The sequence below is a fragment of the Strongylocentrotus purpuratus genome, unplaced genomic scaffold (genome assembly GCF_000002235.5).
Source record: "Strongylocentrotus purpuratus isolate Spur 01 unplaced genomic scaffold, Spur_5.0 spur5_scaffold_15, whole genome shotgun sequence".
Taxonomy (NCBI): domain Eukaryota; kingdom Metazoa; phylum Echinodermata; class Echinoidea; order Camarodonta; family Strongylocentrotidae; genus Strongylocentrotus; species Strongylocentrotus purpuratus.
The window spans coordinates 27974878-27989114 of NW_022145600.1; the positions used below are offsets into that span (position 1 = coordinate 27974878).

A 14237-nucleotide genomic window follows, 5' to 3' on the forward strand; every position below is an offset into this window, starting at 1 on the left:
AAGACAGAGGATATTGCTATCTATTGAGCCAATTACTAATCTCTTAATCCAGGAAATTCTTAATGATTGACAATGTGTGTATATATCTATCATTATAACCCCTCCGTCTGAGTAACTTTGTGACATTTGATTTCTACTTATTTTATCAGGTTTCTCCCCCCATATAAATCTATAAAAGTGAGCATTTATATCTTTCAAAAGATTTTCACCAGGATTAGGGAGGGACAAAAAAAGGTAGTTTAATTTGGATACCAACAATGACTTGACAACAGTGATTCTTCCAAGAACAGTTAAGTATCGTCTTAACCACGATGTCATTTGACTTTTTATTTCTACAAATTTTTCATTATAATTGTGAATTATCAATTTGGGCAAATCCGTACAAAAGTCTATACCTAAATATCTGAAATAATCATCAAACACCCAATTTAGATTTCTTTTCAAAAGAACACCATCTTTCTTGTTTTTAAATCCTCCAATCCAAATCGCATGTGTCTTCTGTATATTAACTTTTAAACCAGACATTGCATTATATTTATCTAAAATGTTTAATGCACTGTTTAATTCCATTACTGACCCGTTCAATGTTAGAAGAGTATCATCTGCATATTGAATTATTTTAAATTGTCTACCAGGTAAGCTCAAACCAACAATGGAATCGGAATTTCTAAACAAGAGACCTAGTATTTCGGCGCATAATAGAAAGATAAGAGCTGACATGGGATCTCCTTGACGACAACCTCGCTCTATTGAAAATCTTGGAGACAGGTGTCCATTGATTAATACACAGGATTGAGCATTTTCATTGAATACATTAACCCATTTTACAATAGAGGAACCAAACTTAAAAAAGTGCAATACTTTTCTAATAAAATCATGAGAAATAGAATCAAATGCTTTTTCAAAATCTATAAGCAGCAACAAACCAGGAATGTCATTGATATCAGTATACAATAATAAATCATATAACAAACGGATATTTTCTCCCATGAAGCGCCCTGACACAAAGCCTTTCTGGTTTTCATGTATAAGAAAAGGAAGTACGTTCTTTAATCTGTTTGCTATACAAGAGGAACCTAATTTATACACCACGTTCAATAAAGATATGGGTCTCCAATTTTTCAAATAATGTCTTTCTTTTTTTCCTTTGGGAATTAAAGTGATGAATTCTTACTTCTGTGTATAGGACATTCCGGATGAATATGCAGAGTTTAAATATCTCACTAAAAATATGTGTAATTCTTTCCAAAAATGTTTGAAAAATTCGACGGTGTATCCATCTATTTATAAGTGCTTGATGAACTTCATCGATGGAGAGTTCTCCTTAGAGCTTCTGTGACATTGAAGCGGTTAATTTACTTATATCTGGATCATTTAATGTTGTATTTAAGTCTACATCAACAACAGGATTATTTGTATACAATTTAGAGTAGAATGATACAACTTCTGATATAATATCATCATGCGATGCTATCTCCTTGTTTTCAGTAGTGACCAATTGCATATACGTTTATTCACAGCATTTCTGTTTTCTAAATTCAAAAAATATTTTGATGGTTTCTCGCCATATTCCATCCATTTAATTTTAGACCTCATCTTTATTCCTTCCATTTTTTCTTTTCTTAGTGATTCAAACTGAACTTTCTTTTCATTTAATATGACTAAAGCTCTATTTTTGTCCGTTTTTTTTTATATCAATGCCTTCTCCAAAGCTATAATTTCTTTCTCTAAATCATATTCTAAATTTACGAATCTTTTTTTCTTTCTGGCTGAGTATAAAATTGTTTCACCTCTAATTATGGTCAACAACGTATCAAAAAATAACTGATCATTTACAGTAAATTCATATTGTGTATCTTGTCCTTCTACCTCAAAATCTATTTGCATTGTTATTATATGGGACGGAATAGGTCTCAATCGTTTGTTGAATGACATCTATCATCCCTTAACAACGAATTATTGAATTTCCAGTAACCTCGACCTACCAAACGATGATTTAAATTCAAAGATAGCTTGACCAGGGAATGATCGGATCTGTACCCAGGTAAAATTTCTATTTTATTAACGAGTGACAGTAGTTCAGTGGAGACCAACAAATAATCCAATCTAGCCGCCTTAAAGGGAGTAGGTTGCCGCCATGTAAACATTTTTTCCAGGACATGTAATTCTCTCCATGGGTCTATCAAATCTAAATCATTCTTCATTTGATCGACTTTTTTCTTGGCATTAGGATTATTAAGGCGAATATAATTATATGTATCTTTATCAAAATCTTGAACCAAATTCCAATCTCCGCATAAAATTGTTAATGGATTATCAAAATCTAAAGCAAGTCTTTCAATATCTGCATAAAAACTAACACTATCGTGATTAGGACCATACAAGGATATTAATGTTATGTCATAGCTATATATCTGTAGGTCTAACGCAACAAAATTCCCTTCTTTTGAAAGCTCAATCTTATTTACATTAAATTGCACCCCTTCCCCAAACAAAAATAGCAACACCTCTGGCATTTGACGCTTTATGGCTGAAAAAAACAATTATCTCCCCAAAATCGTTTTATAGAAGCTTCTTCCTCAGCTACAAAATGTGTATCTTGCAAGCAACATATTTGGAACTTTTTTAACTTAACAAATTCTAAAACATCATTTCTTTTTTCGCGATTTCCCAAACCTCGACAGTTCAAAGAAATTATATTGAAACTAGCCATTGAATATTAACTTTACCTCGGTACTATGAAAATCAAATCCTGTGGAGTTTTTCTTTTGTAACATCAAACAAATAACACTGACAGCACTAAGCACTAGTCCACCGAAACAGCTTACACTGCAACACCTATGACAATTACAGCGATGTCTAGCACAAACGAAACTACAAAACAAAAACAAATACGTCTCTGATAGCGAGACAAGACGCAATACCAAGAAAGCCACAGGTGACCACATATTTGCTGTGGATCCCCGAAACCCCACCAATCCAAATAAGAGGGAAAATGTATCAAACGTTTCTCCCTTGAAAAGAAGGCACACCGGCTTAAATCACACACAATCCTGCTTAATGTATGATAGCTTTTCACTATGAACATGACAGACAAAGAAAGCGGACAAAATATACAGTTCCTCAGGTAGACAAAGGAACATCCCTTCACTGCTATTGTGTAAAAAGGTGAATATGCAAGTGACACCTGTTCTACACATGTTTACATAATAGCAGTGAAGGGATGTTCCTTTGTCTACCTAAGGAACTGTATATTTTGTCCGCTTTCTTTGTCAGTCATGTTCACAGTGTTTGTCATGTCCGGGAAATGTATACACTTAATTATTTTACATATTTACAAATGTGCGACCTCCTATGATTCACACGGGTAACCTAAACACAAACTCCCCTTTCACAGAAGAGGTCAAATATAATAAAAAGATCGATAGCTTGACCGTAGTACTTTTGCGGAAACGACTAGCCCTTGATCATAGTCTTAATTCGTATCATACATGTATATACATTGCTATATGATATTCCTTTAACCTGGCTTTGGATAACAAGATATAAAAACAAAGATAAATAAAATATTAACCTCCATATTCGGATTTATAATGATTATCAACGTATTTAAAATTATACAGTGGAACTGCTTCTGAGAATTAAAGAACAAGAAAACTGTATGATCTCTTGCCTTTCATAAGTCTCACATCAAAATTCTGATATCTTCAAAAAAAGAATTAATCTGTGTAGAACACGTTGCTTTCATATGATTAAAACTATTGATTAAATAACGTCTTCTCTTTGAAAGAGACAGCAATTTTTTATTTTAATAAGAACCAATTTCTCTTCGTACCTTTTTCCGGAGGTACAAGAGAACAAAACATTCAGCTTCGTTCAAGAAGATTTGTCATTTTTCTTATATGCATCCATAATAACAAGGAAAAAGATCATTAAAAATGCTCTTATATCTATTCTTATTACATGTAAATCTTTAGCAGATTATGTAATAGACATACACTAGTACTCAACATCAGTTTTTAGGCATCCAGCCAATAGCAACACCAATAAGTACTAAACACATAAGTTGTATATTATATATATAACACGAGCAAACGATTGTTAATTAATCCCTACCACATGGCTTTGACAAATCTGCAATCCCAAAATAAATGTGAGTATGATTCTGACGTTTGTTTACAAAAAGAGCATTAGTCATCATCAACAAAACAACGTTTTGTTTCTCGATTTCGTCTCCTTGTTATCTCGTTTTCTGTCTCTGTCAGTTCTCAACCCAATCCCTTCCCACTCTCTCTCCTCTCAAAATGTCCAATGCCCAGTGCATTTTTGCCCACTGTTATATTTTTTGTGTTTGCATGCAACTCAGACAAAGATAATCTTTGCAACTCTCTCCTTAAATTAGTCCGATAAAGAACAAAATTGTCTTAAGTAATAATCATGGACTTGTTTTTATTTGAAAAGTCGTTTGAAAGTAAAATCTGTTCAACTTACGTGAGCCATGGCCATGTCAATCGTCGTTTTATCCAATTGATTTGCGGGAAATAACTATGGCGTTGACCAAAACACTGACATACCCCTGTAGGATATTGAGACGAAAATGATTGTGAACAACCAGTCGCGTTAAATATTATGAGCTGAGTGAGGGTATATTTAGCGCGACTGGTTTTCCCCAATATTTGTTGTTTTCCCTGACGTTTTGCATTCCTTTCACAGAAGAGGAAGTATAGAAAGAAAAGTAAAAGAATCGAAACAACAATGGGGGGAAAACCACAATTTGCACTGCGCTCTGTTGCGAATCTCTGCATAGTGAAAAGAAATATATCAAGCGGTGGCCCTAAAGTGGAATAAGTCGTCATTGAAATATTTTAGTTCAGTTCAGATCAGTACTGTTTATTCTATAATCTACATTTCACGCGTATATTTGTTTAGGAAAAATATTTTGCTTTCATCCATTTACAAGATGTCTATTGCTTTAGAAACTAGTATTGGTATTTCCATTATAATATAAGGCCATCACTCATCTTACTACCTATGCTAAATTGAAATAAGATTTTTTTAACAAAGTGAAATACAGCTATACATGAAATTGACATAGCTATGTTTGTTTATTGAATTTCAAAAATGCAAATTCCTTCTACTTGAGGATAATGATTCCAACTTTAATGGCTTTGATAAGTGAAAAGAAAGTTTGAAATATAATTTCTCTTTCGGAAAACAATTTACCAATGCAACTTTTTAAGCAATGTTTTAATAGACGGATGTGCATTAACAACAGAACTTAAAGTCCCATGACGCCATGGGGTGCAGACGATACAAAATTTTTGGGAACTTGAAAGGGCAGTTTTTAAACTGTGCTATGTAGTCTACACCCTCCCTTTTCCCTTTCTCTCTCTCTCTCTCTCTCTCTCTCTCTCTTTTGTTATTATCCGTCTGTTGGGCACGGAGTGTGCGTGCAACATTTTTTCCAAAGTTTGGCCAGGTGAGCGTTTTTAAGATTTTCAAATGTATGCTTGGGTGTGTGCGTCTTTCTCTCCTTCTCTCTCTCTCTCTCTCTCCCTCTCTCACTCTCTCTCTCTCTCCCTCTCTCTCTCTCTCTCTGTCTCTTCATCATATTCATCTTCATCGATTTACACGGCAAGTCCCTTGCAGAACGGGGTGCAGACCATGATAGATTATTGGGAATTTGAAAGGGCGGCTTTCAAAAATTGCTATGTCGTCTACATCCTCGTCTCCCCCCCCCCCTGTCTCCCCTCTCTCTCTCTCTCTCTCTCTCTCTCGTCCTTATTCGTCTATTGGACAGGGGTTGTAGCCTGGTAGGGGCGCTTTACTTGTGTGTGCAATGCTCCAAAGAGTGTACGTTAAAATGTGCCTGTGTGTGCGTGGGCTTCTCTCTCTCTCTCTCTTTAAGTTCGGTGATTCATTATTGCTAGGGAAATGAGGTAATCTATTACTATAGGAGTGTCCTTTGAATCGTAAGCAACTTAAGTGATATATTTGTAAGAGTAAAAGTGAGTGGGTTTGGAAAGAATTCGAAAATGAGAAAAATGTGTGTTGAACAAGAGGATAGAAAGAAAATGAGATTGAATTGAATTGATAATGGTTTTTTTGAAAATAAAAAATAACAATGCATCGCAGCCTGAAATGGCCAAATTGGGCAAAATTTCAAGAACGTAAAATACAATATATAATATATTTAACTTTAAAATCATTATTATTTGATCTCCCTAAATCATTTTATATATAAAGGAGATAAAGCAAATTTAAGAAGAACTTGATGATGGTGTAGAGTCAAGATAGAAAATAAAAGAGGATGGTAAGGTGGTAATATTAAGAAGAAAATGAATACGAAGAAGAAGAGGAAGAGAGGAAGAAGAGGTAAAATTAGAAGAGGAGGAGAGATAGTAGAAGAAGAAGAGTCAAGTTGGGTTAGGAAGAGGAGATGGAAAGTAAAAACTAGCGAAATCCTCATTCAGGGTGTATATCCTGGCTTCAGAAGAAATCCTTGTTTAGGGGGTATCTAGAAAGCCTGGGTCACGCATGCTTACAGTATTTGTACATGACTGAGGGCGTGTTTATGCTTCACTTTTTCTGGCCGAATCAGGCATCTGTTACGCGTTTAATTTAAAACACGGTTGCGTCCATGCTCACTTTTGAAGAAACACCGAAAAACGGCGATCACGATCGCCGATCGTAAACTCACAAAAATATGCGTTTACAATTTGTAAACGCGTTTAAATGGGGTCAACGCACTGACCTCTAGTGGGTCTACGTAGCATGCACAGTGAAGGTTTGCGAATCCAGCTGGAAGACCAATTAAGGTCACACAGGGAGAATTGCCTGGAGGAGCCAGAGAAGTGAGCATAAACAGTACACCGTGGAACTGCGATTGCGATGAGCGTTTACGATGAGCGTTACAAATCGCTCATTCTGCCTTCAAAATTTAAACTTAAACGCACCCTGAGAAGTCTGACAAAATCAGTTCAACTTCTTTTCATTGAATTTCTTTGGACTATACGTGTTCTACGTGGTCAAAACATCACCTCCCTGTAGGTGTGCCCGCCTACCTCTACATATTACATGTGCCCGAGGAGAGGGGAGGGCAATATCTAAATAAACCATAAAGTTAGTATCGATATATTGACTGCTATGAGAGGCATGGCTGTTTCTAGAAGCAGCTTTGCCTCGAATATTAAAGCGGTCCATAATATACATGTATTTTTTATATACCGAATTTACATTAAATCTACAAAGAATTCTTGCCTTATCCTTTTCTTGAGTACAGATTGGATAAAACATCACAGAAAATCTGTCAGTAATCTTCGCTGGAAAGTTGCCTGAATGTTACGATCAGGAGGGAATCGCACACACACTGTATGGTATCCGCGCTCGCTCAAAGAAACTTTTTACACGTAAATCAATGGGGATCTCAGCAAAACTTAACTATGCGGCCCGTTATCCGGGGTAACGTGCAAAGTTCGTTTCTTCGCGGGCATGGCTAAAATCACGACTCCAATTGTTTGTTTTCCTTTGTTCCAACCCCGCCCTCCCCCCCCCCCCCTTCGCATAACTAACATGTCACAGGAAAGCCTATTGAAATAACTTTAAGCTTTGATATAGGCCTATGATTTTTTTTCCTCACCATTCTAATATCACTTGGGTCCATGACTGGTCGCCTTGGGGAAGACCCGGGTTGGATCGAGGCGAGGAGGAGTGTCATATTGGATCTACCCGATGGATGAACTGAAACGATTGATGAGCCTTCCATTTTTTCTGAATTCGGTATTATATAGGCCTGCAGTAAGCTATACTGGCGTAGGTACAGGGTGAACCGGGTGGGATACGCGTCTCTGCTCATACATTGACTCTCCTGGTTATTGTTAAAGTGACCTAAACAGGTGGCGCAATAATTTTTATGTGCAGCGCTTTAAGAAAAAAGCACTTTATCAATATACCCTTTGAATTAGATTGGATCGGGGGGCGGAGAAAGATAGTGAGAGAGAGAAAAAGTAGACCAAAGGAAGACAACGTGGTAATACTCTTCCTACACCCTTCCCTAACCAACTTGCCTTGCACCCTTTGGTACTTCACCCCCCCCCCCCCCCACCCCCTCCTACAGTGCCCTCTTACCACAATGACTGGAAATGCACTCGTAATTCGTGGTATGAAGCACATTCATATGACGGTGTTTGTTTTTTTGCAGGAACAATTTTTTAATGATTCATTAAAAGCAATGATATATAAGTTTTTAGTATAATTATTTCCGTATACCTAACAGTTACGATATGATTTCCAAAAATGAAGTTACATGAAGAAGTATGATAATTGATTATTACGGAAGGCTTAAGATAAAGGCATATTTCTATAAATAAATGTAACATGCAAAAATGTGTCAAAACGACGATAAGAAAATTGTATTTAATGAAATGCAAGTTCAAAAGAAAAGGTCACTAACATATCATAACTTTAGCTTAATATAAACAAAAATGCTGAACCATACGACACTTTGATACACGGATAGCATAAGTGTACATCTGCATGATATGAGGTTTTACAAAACTAAAGAAACAACAAAAATCTCAAAATCCCAAAAGCTACGAAACACTGCTCTAAGAAAAAGAAATTAAATGACTGTTTACCATTAATTCTACAATAATTTACGCAATTTTTCTCATAACACTGTATTCATCTGTACACTAACTGTTATTGTAGTTCATTAAGGCAATTTCATTGACTGATTTTAAACGTAATTTATTATTACGGAAGACTTTTATTCAAAGTATATTTCTATAAGTAAATGTTACATGCAAAAATGTGTCAAAACAACGATCAGAAAATTGTATTAGGATTACAACACGAGACAAAGGGTCAGATCTAGAAGCATGCAACGTAACATTAGCTTAATGTATCAGAACGCTAAGGTACCTGTTATGAACAGCTTGTACCAGTAGCATTGTTTAATACGTACAAATTAGTAAAGTCAAAATAAATTTGAGGGTAGATCATTATGACGCTTCATTACATCAACTTACATTACATCAAAAGAGTGATTTTGTTAAGGTTGCAAGCATAGCGAACCTTTATGATATATCTTATAAAACTTACAAAAGAAGATAACGACAAAAATGTAAAATTTCAAACATATCAAACAAGAACACTTGCGTCGTTCAAAATGTATGCTCAATCTACCCCCAACCCCGTTCCCCCATTTAGTAATATATTGTCGGAGCTGTACAGACGCGTACGCAAGGGGGGGGGGGGTTAACTCCCCCCTTTATTTTGTTGTATGTGTGTGTTTTGGAGGAACCCCCCCCTTTTGATTTTTGTTTGATTTTAAAAATAAACAAGTTATGCTAATGGATGACCTAAAATAAAATGTGCTCTTACCCCTCCCCCCCCCCTTTAAAAAATCATGCGTACGCCACTGGAGCTGTATCATCTCTTGCGGACGTGTAACGCTCGTAAGATAATTTTAAAATATTTGCAGGCCTTTTTACTGATTGTAGTCTGAAATTTAGATCGAGGACATTGTATTTTTTTACCCTTTAAGTCGCCGCTAAAGAGTTATCAAAATAATATGCGATAAACACATTTTTAAATGAATGTGATTCAATCACTGATTCGCGTAGCCTACTTTTTCATGTTCGGGACAGAAACAGTTAATTTACCGACACATTTACTAAATTCGAGTCAAGACTATTATAAACAAACACAAATTTGACGTCGGCCTCTTTCAGAAATAGTCAGTTATTTCAGGGAATGGGCAACTGCATGCCTGCCTTAATTGTATTGGATATACGAAAAAGCATTTATTTCGTGCATATTTACAGCTCTATATGAAGAAGAAAAAAAGAAACAGCAAATGAATTTTCGTAGTAATGTTTCTACACATATCTTCAACGACAAAAAGCGTAGATTCGTCGAATGACGATCTGAAAGTCGTTATCAATACAATAATGTTGAACGTTCTGAATTGCGACTTCGCAAGCCCTTTTAGTTTTTTCTTTCTATTTTTCTTTTGCCATGTGCATTCAAATCTTATCTGCCCTAGCGACCTCCTGTATAGATAGACTACCTGTTTATAAAGATTACATTTAACTTTATATAAGACTTCCTCATGCATTTCCCTTGCAATATTAATAATTGAAACGTGTACGGATGAAACCTGAAGACAAAGACCATCTGCCTATAATTAAGAGCACTTTTCTTATCCCCCGTGAGAGGTAATTATACACAGGTTTTACTTTAGCCCTATTGTGTATTTTCTATTTGTTTATTTTGTTGGATTAAGTTAAAAGAAAGAGTCGCCCTGGTGGGGGTGATACCAAATATATTTTTGTTTAACGCTTATTATTAATCGCCCTTGAAGATGAGCCGGATCTCGTCTTCCTCTACAAACCGATCTTCCTCCTTCCACTTCCGCTCCCGGATTTCGACTGCTCTGTTCATTCCTGAGCCCCCGTCTACAGACCAGATTATGAGAACGGCTTGCTTGAAAGAACTGAGAAAGAGAGGAGGGGGGGGGGGGGGTCAAAATATAGTGAGAGAATGACGTAATCGGAATGATTTTTTTTTTATAATGAAGGCTAGTATGAAGTTTGAGATGCCCTCTGCTGCTGCCTGCCAGATAGGCTATTCCGTGTTCACCCACCACCGCCCCCTATGAATCAACAACTGATGATAACTGAGGCACAGGTCCTACATATTCGTCAGGAAGGTTTAAATGGTCTTCAACGGAACTTAGTGGTCAAGACTTTAACCCTATTCCTACACCCCCCCTCCCCCCCCCCCCCCCCAATGTCGGTGTGTGTCACCATGTGGCATGTGCTATCTGGACCTCTAGGAAGAACAGAGCCATAATGGCTCTGAATAGAGCATTCAAGCCGTTTTTAATTCTTGATTTGTATTATATTTGTAAATTGTATGCTTGTATGTATTTAAATTTTTATACGGAAAATAAAACCAACCAACCAACCATTTACCCGCCCCCCCCCCCCCACAAACAAAAAATGCCAGATTCACATCCCGCGGTCAGTCCGTGGCCGCGAAAGGGTGAAAAACGTTCTATGAAGTTAAATCGGTTCGCTATAGACCGACGTCTCACGAGGCCAAAGTGTTTCTATCTTCATTTTAATTCAGTTCTTTGCTTTGTTGGTCTCGAGGGCTGACGGTCTACTGGGATCAGGCGCGTACTCAGGGGGGGGGGGGTACCCCCCCCTCAATTTTGTGTATGTGTGTGTTTTGGAGGAACCCCCCCCCCCCTCAACAAAAACAAACAAAAAACAACCTTACCCCCCCCTACTGAAATACGAAAATATCGGTCGGCATAATTTTCCAATTTCCGGGGGGATGTGTTCTTACCCCCCTCCGAAATTTTCGGCGCGATTTTCAAATTTTACCCCCCCCCCACCCCCCCCCCCCCCCTCGAAAAAAATCCTGCCTTCCCAAAAATAAGTGTCAACAGTTATAGGTTTGCGCGAGGGAAAGAATTCCGGGGATGAAAGTAGGGGGGGGGGTAGTCGTCTTGAAAGGCCGCAAAGATAAAATAGTAAGTTTGTTTACCCAAGGAAACCTAATAAGCATCAATGATGTTCGTCCTTCTTAATGCCTCTGCAATTATTATAGCCCCAGCAATTACCAGATACCCATTTACACCTGGCTATAGAGATTGGCAAATGTGGACTTATGTCTCAGTGGTCAAAGGACGTTGCTGGGTTCGGATTTGAATCTTGAACACCAGGATTGAGAGTCAAGTAATTAGCCACTATATTCATGTACCACGACACCCCAAAGATCTAAATAAAGGCGTACTTTGGCTGACTTCGAATTATCGGGCCATCGCATCTGGTCGGGTGGTCGCGTTAATTGACCTTTGGTGAAAACAGGCCACTTTATCTATGAATGTTTATGAAATAAATCCCATTCATCTTCAAAATGGTCTATAGTCAATGTGACGCGACCACCCGACTGGACGCGATGACCCGATGATTCAAAGTAAGGCCTTACTTTGGATCATCTTCTGGTACCAGTTCTTTTATCTGAGAAAGCACAGACTCCAATGTTCGGATGCAATGTCCAGAATCCCAACGGTTCTACAAAAAATAAGTCAAAGAATTTAATGGTGTCACATTTTTTTTAATGTTAGTCAGTACAAAAATCTTGGTCGGCACACGTACACTCCTCAAATGTCTTTCTCTCAAAAAATGATACAATTAAGTATAAGTATAACTGATTATCCTGATGTCCATAATCATTTGGCGGACGATATCTGAATTTCAAAGAGAAAATCACATTTCTAGAAAGTTGAGTTTCTGCCCTTTCATTATGACACCTCAATCAGGAAAATGAGCTAGGAATAACAAAGTTCTGTTTGTTTAAAGTAGTGCTTGCATTTTCATAATTGTATTAAACGAACTCGTTTTCACTGGCTGCCTGCCGTATCAACAAACGAAATTAACAAAAGACTTAACTCCGTTTCGTTAACAATCAGCCGTAGACGAAAGACTTCATGCATGGCTGATTGTCAACGAAACGGAGTTAAGTCTTTTGTCAAATCTGCTTTTTGCTACGGCAGGCAGCCAGTGAAAACGAATTCGTTTGCTAAAATTATGAAAATGTAAGGGCTACTTTAAACAAACAGAACTTTGTCATTCCTTGCGCATTTTTCCTGATTGAGGTGTCATATGAAAGGGCAGAAACCCAACTTTCTAGAAATGTGATTTTCTCTTTGAAATTCAGATACCGCCCGCCAAATGACTTTTCGGTTTCCTCTCTTCAAATTGATTTTAATCACTCATGCGTAAAATATGCATCATATTAGTTGCATCAAATGGAAGAGGAGGATCTAAGCTTTCCAAATACGCGTCATTAATTTTATTAATTATAAATGTGACTAAGTTATGATAAAACATCGATAATTCTCAGTTACGTTATTTCTGGGACGCACTGTATAACCACAATGAAAATAGAGCACAAGAGGTGCATTGCAAGTCGATTACACAAATTAATTATTGGTGATTAAATATCATTTACTGGACAAATGACAAAACTTCAGACTTTGTTTACAATGCATTAATTTCCTCAAGTACAATGTTTGGTAGGCGTACTGGTGGGGGGAATCGTTAATTGTGTACACTTCACTAATTGTATTCAAAAATATTGTGTTGGACAACTTTTAAACCAAAGAAACCTAAATCTTGCTGGGTATATAACAAATACTGAAAATCTATGCACTCCTATGAATATGAACGAATGGGACAACACAAACACGTGGCTCGAATCTCTTAGCTATAGCAACGAAATATGTATAGGCCTATGTATAAAATAAAGTTATTCCCTCATTGCTACTCTACAATGAAGTTCCACATGCAAAAACAAAATCAACTCGTGTAACCTTAACCAGTATTCACTGTTACAGGATTGCTGCGACGATAACTACCCGGTTTACAATGTCGTGCCCACCCCCCCCCCCTCCCAGGCGCGGACGCAGGATTTTTTCAAGGGGGGGGGGGGGGTTTAACATTTATAAATCGGGCCGAAAATTACGCAACGACTCAGCCAGCCGCTGAATAAGCGGGGGGGGGGGGGGGGGGGGGGGGGGGGGGGGGTAAGAGGACACTTTTTTTTTTTTTGGCCCCCCAAAAAATCGCAACGACTCAGCCGACCGCTGAATAAGCGGGGGGGGGGGGGGGGGGGGGGGTAAGAGAACATTTTTTTTTTGTTTTTTTTTTTGTTTGGCGGCCCAAGGGGGGGGGGGGTTAAACCCCCTAAAACCCCCCCCCCGTAGATCCGCGGCTGCCAGGCGCGGACGCAGGATTTTTTCAAGGGGGGGGGGGTTTAACATTTATAAATCGGGCCGAAAATTTCGCAACGACTCAGCCAGCCGCTGAATAAGCGGGGGGGGGGGGGGGGGGGGGGGGGGGGGTAAGAGGACAGTTTTTTTTTTTTTTTGGCCCCCAAAAAAATCGCAACGACTCAGCCGACCGCTGAATAAGCGGGGGGGGGGGGGGGTAAGAGGACATTTTTTTTTTGGCGGCCCAAGGGGGGGGGGGTTTAAACCCCCTAAACCCCCCCCCCCCCCCGTAGATCCGCGCCTGCCTCCCGCCCACTTCCCTCCGACATACGCTACCAGTTATTACAAAAATTCGCCTCTCTCTATCAAATACAAAGCTACATTCAAACCATCATATAAATTTAATTCACCTGATTAGTGGTAGGGTCCTTAGTATAACTATCCGTCG

The 14237-nt window shown here is 38.1% G+C and overlaps 1 protein-coding gene across 1 annotated transcript in view; it reads right to left on the reverse strand.

Moving 5' to 3' along the window:
* The window catches only part of LOC105445276 (decapping and exoribonuclease protein-like), a 31572-nt gene extending 26984 nt beyond the window's left edge, over positions 1-4588 (reverse strand). The window contains exon 1 of the mRNA XM_030986108.1: positions 4492-4588. Coding sequence (XP_030841968.1) covers positions 4492-4506 — 15 coding nt within the window. The 5' untranslated portion in view covers positions 4507-4588. The remainder of the gene's footprint in view (positions 1-4491) is intronic.
* Between the last annotated feature and the right edge of the window lie 9649 nt (positions 4589-14237).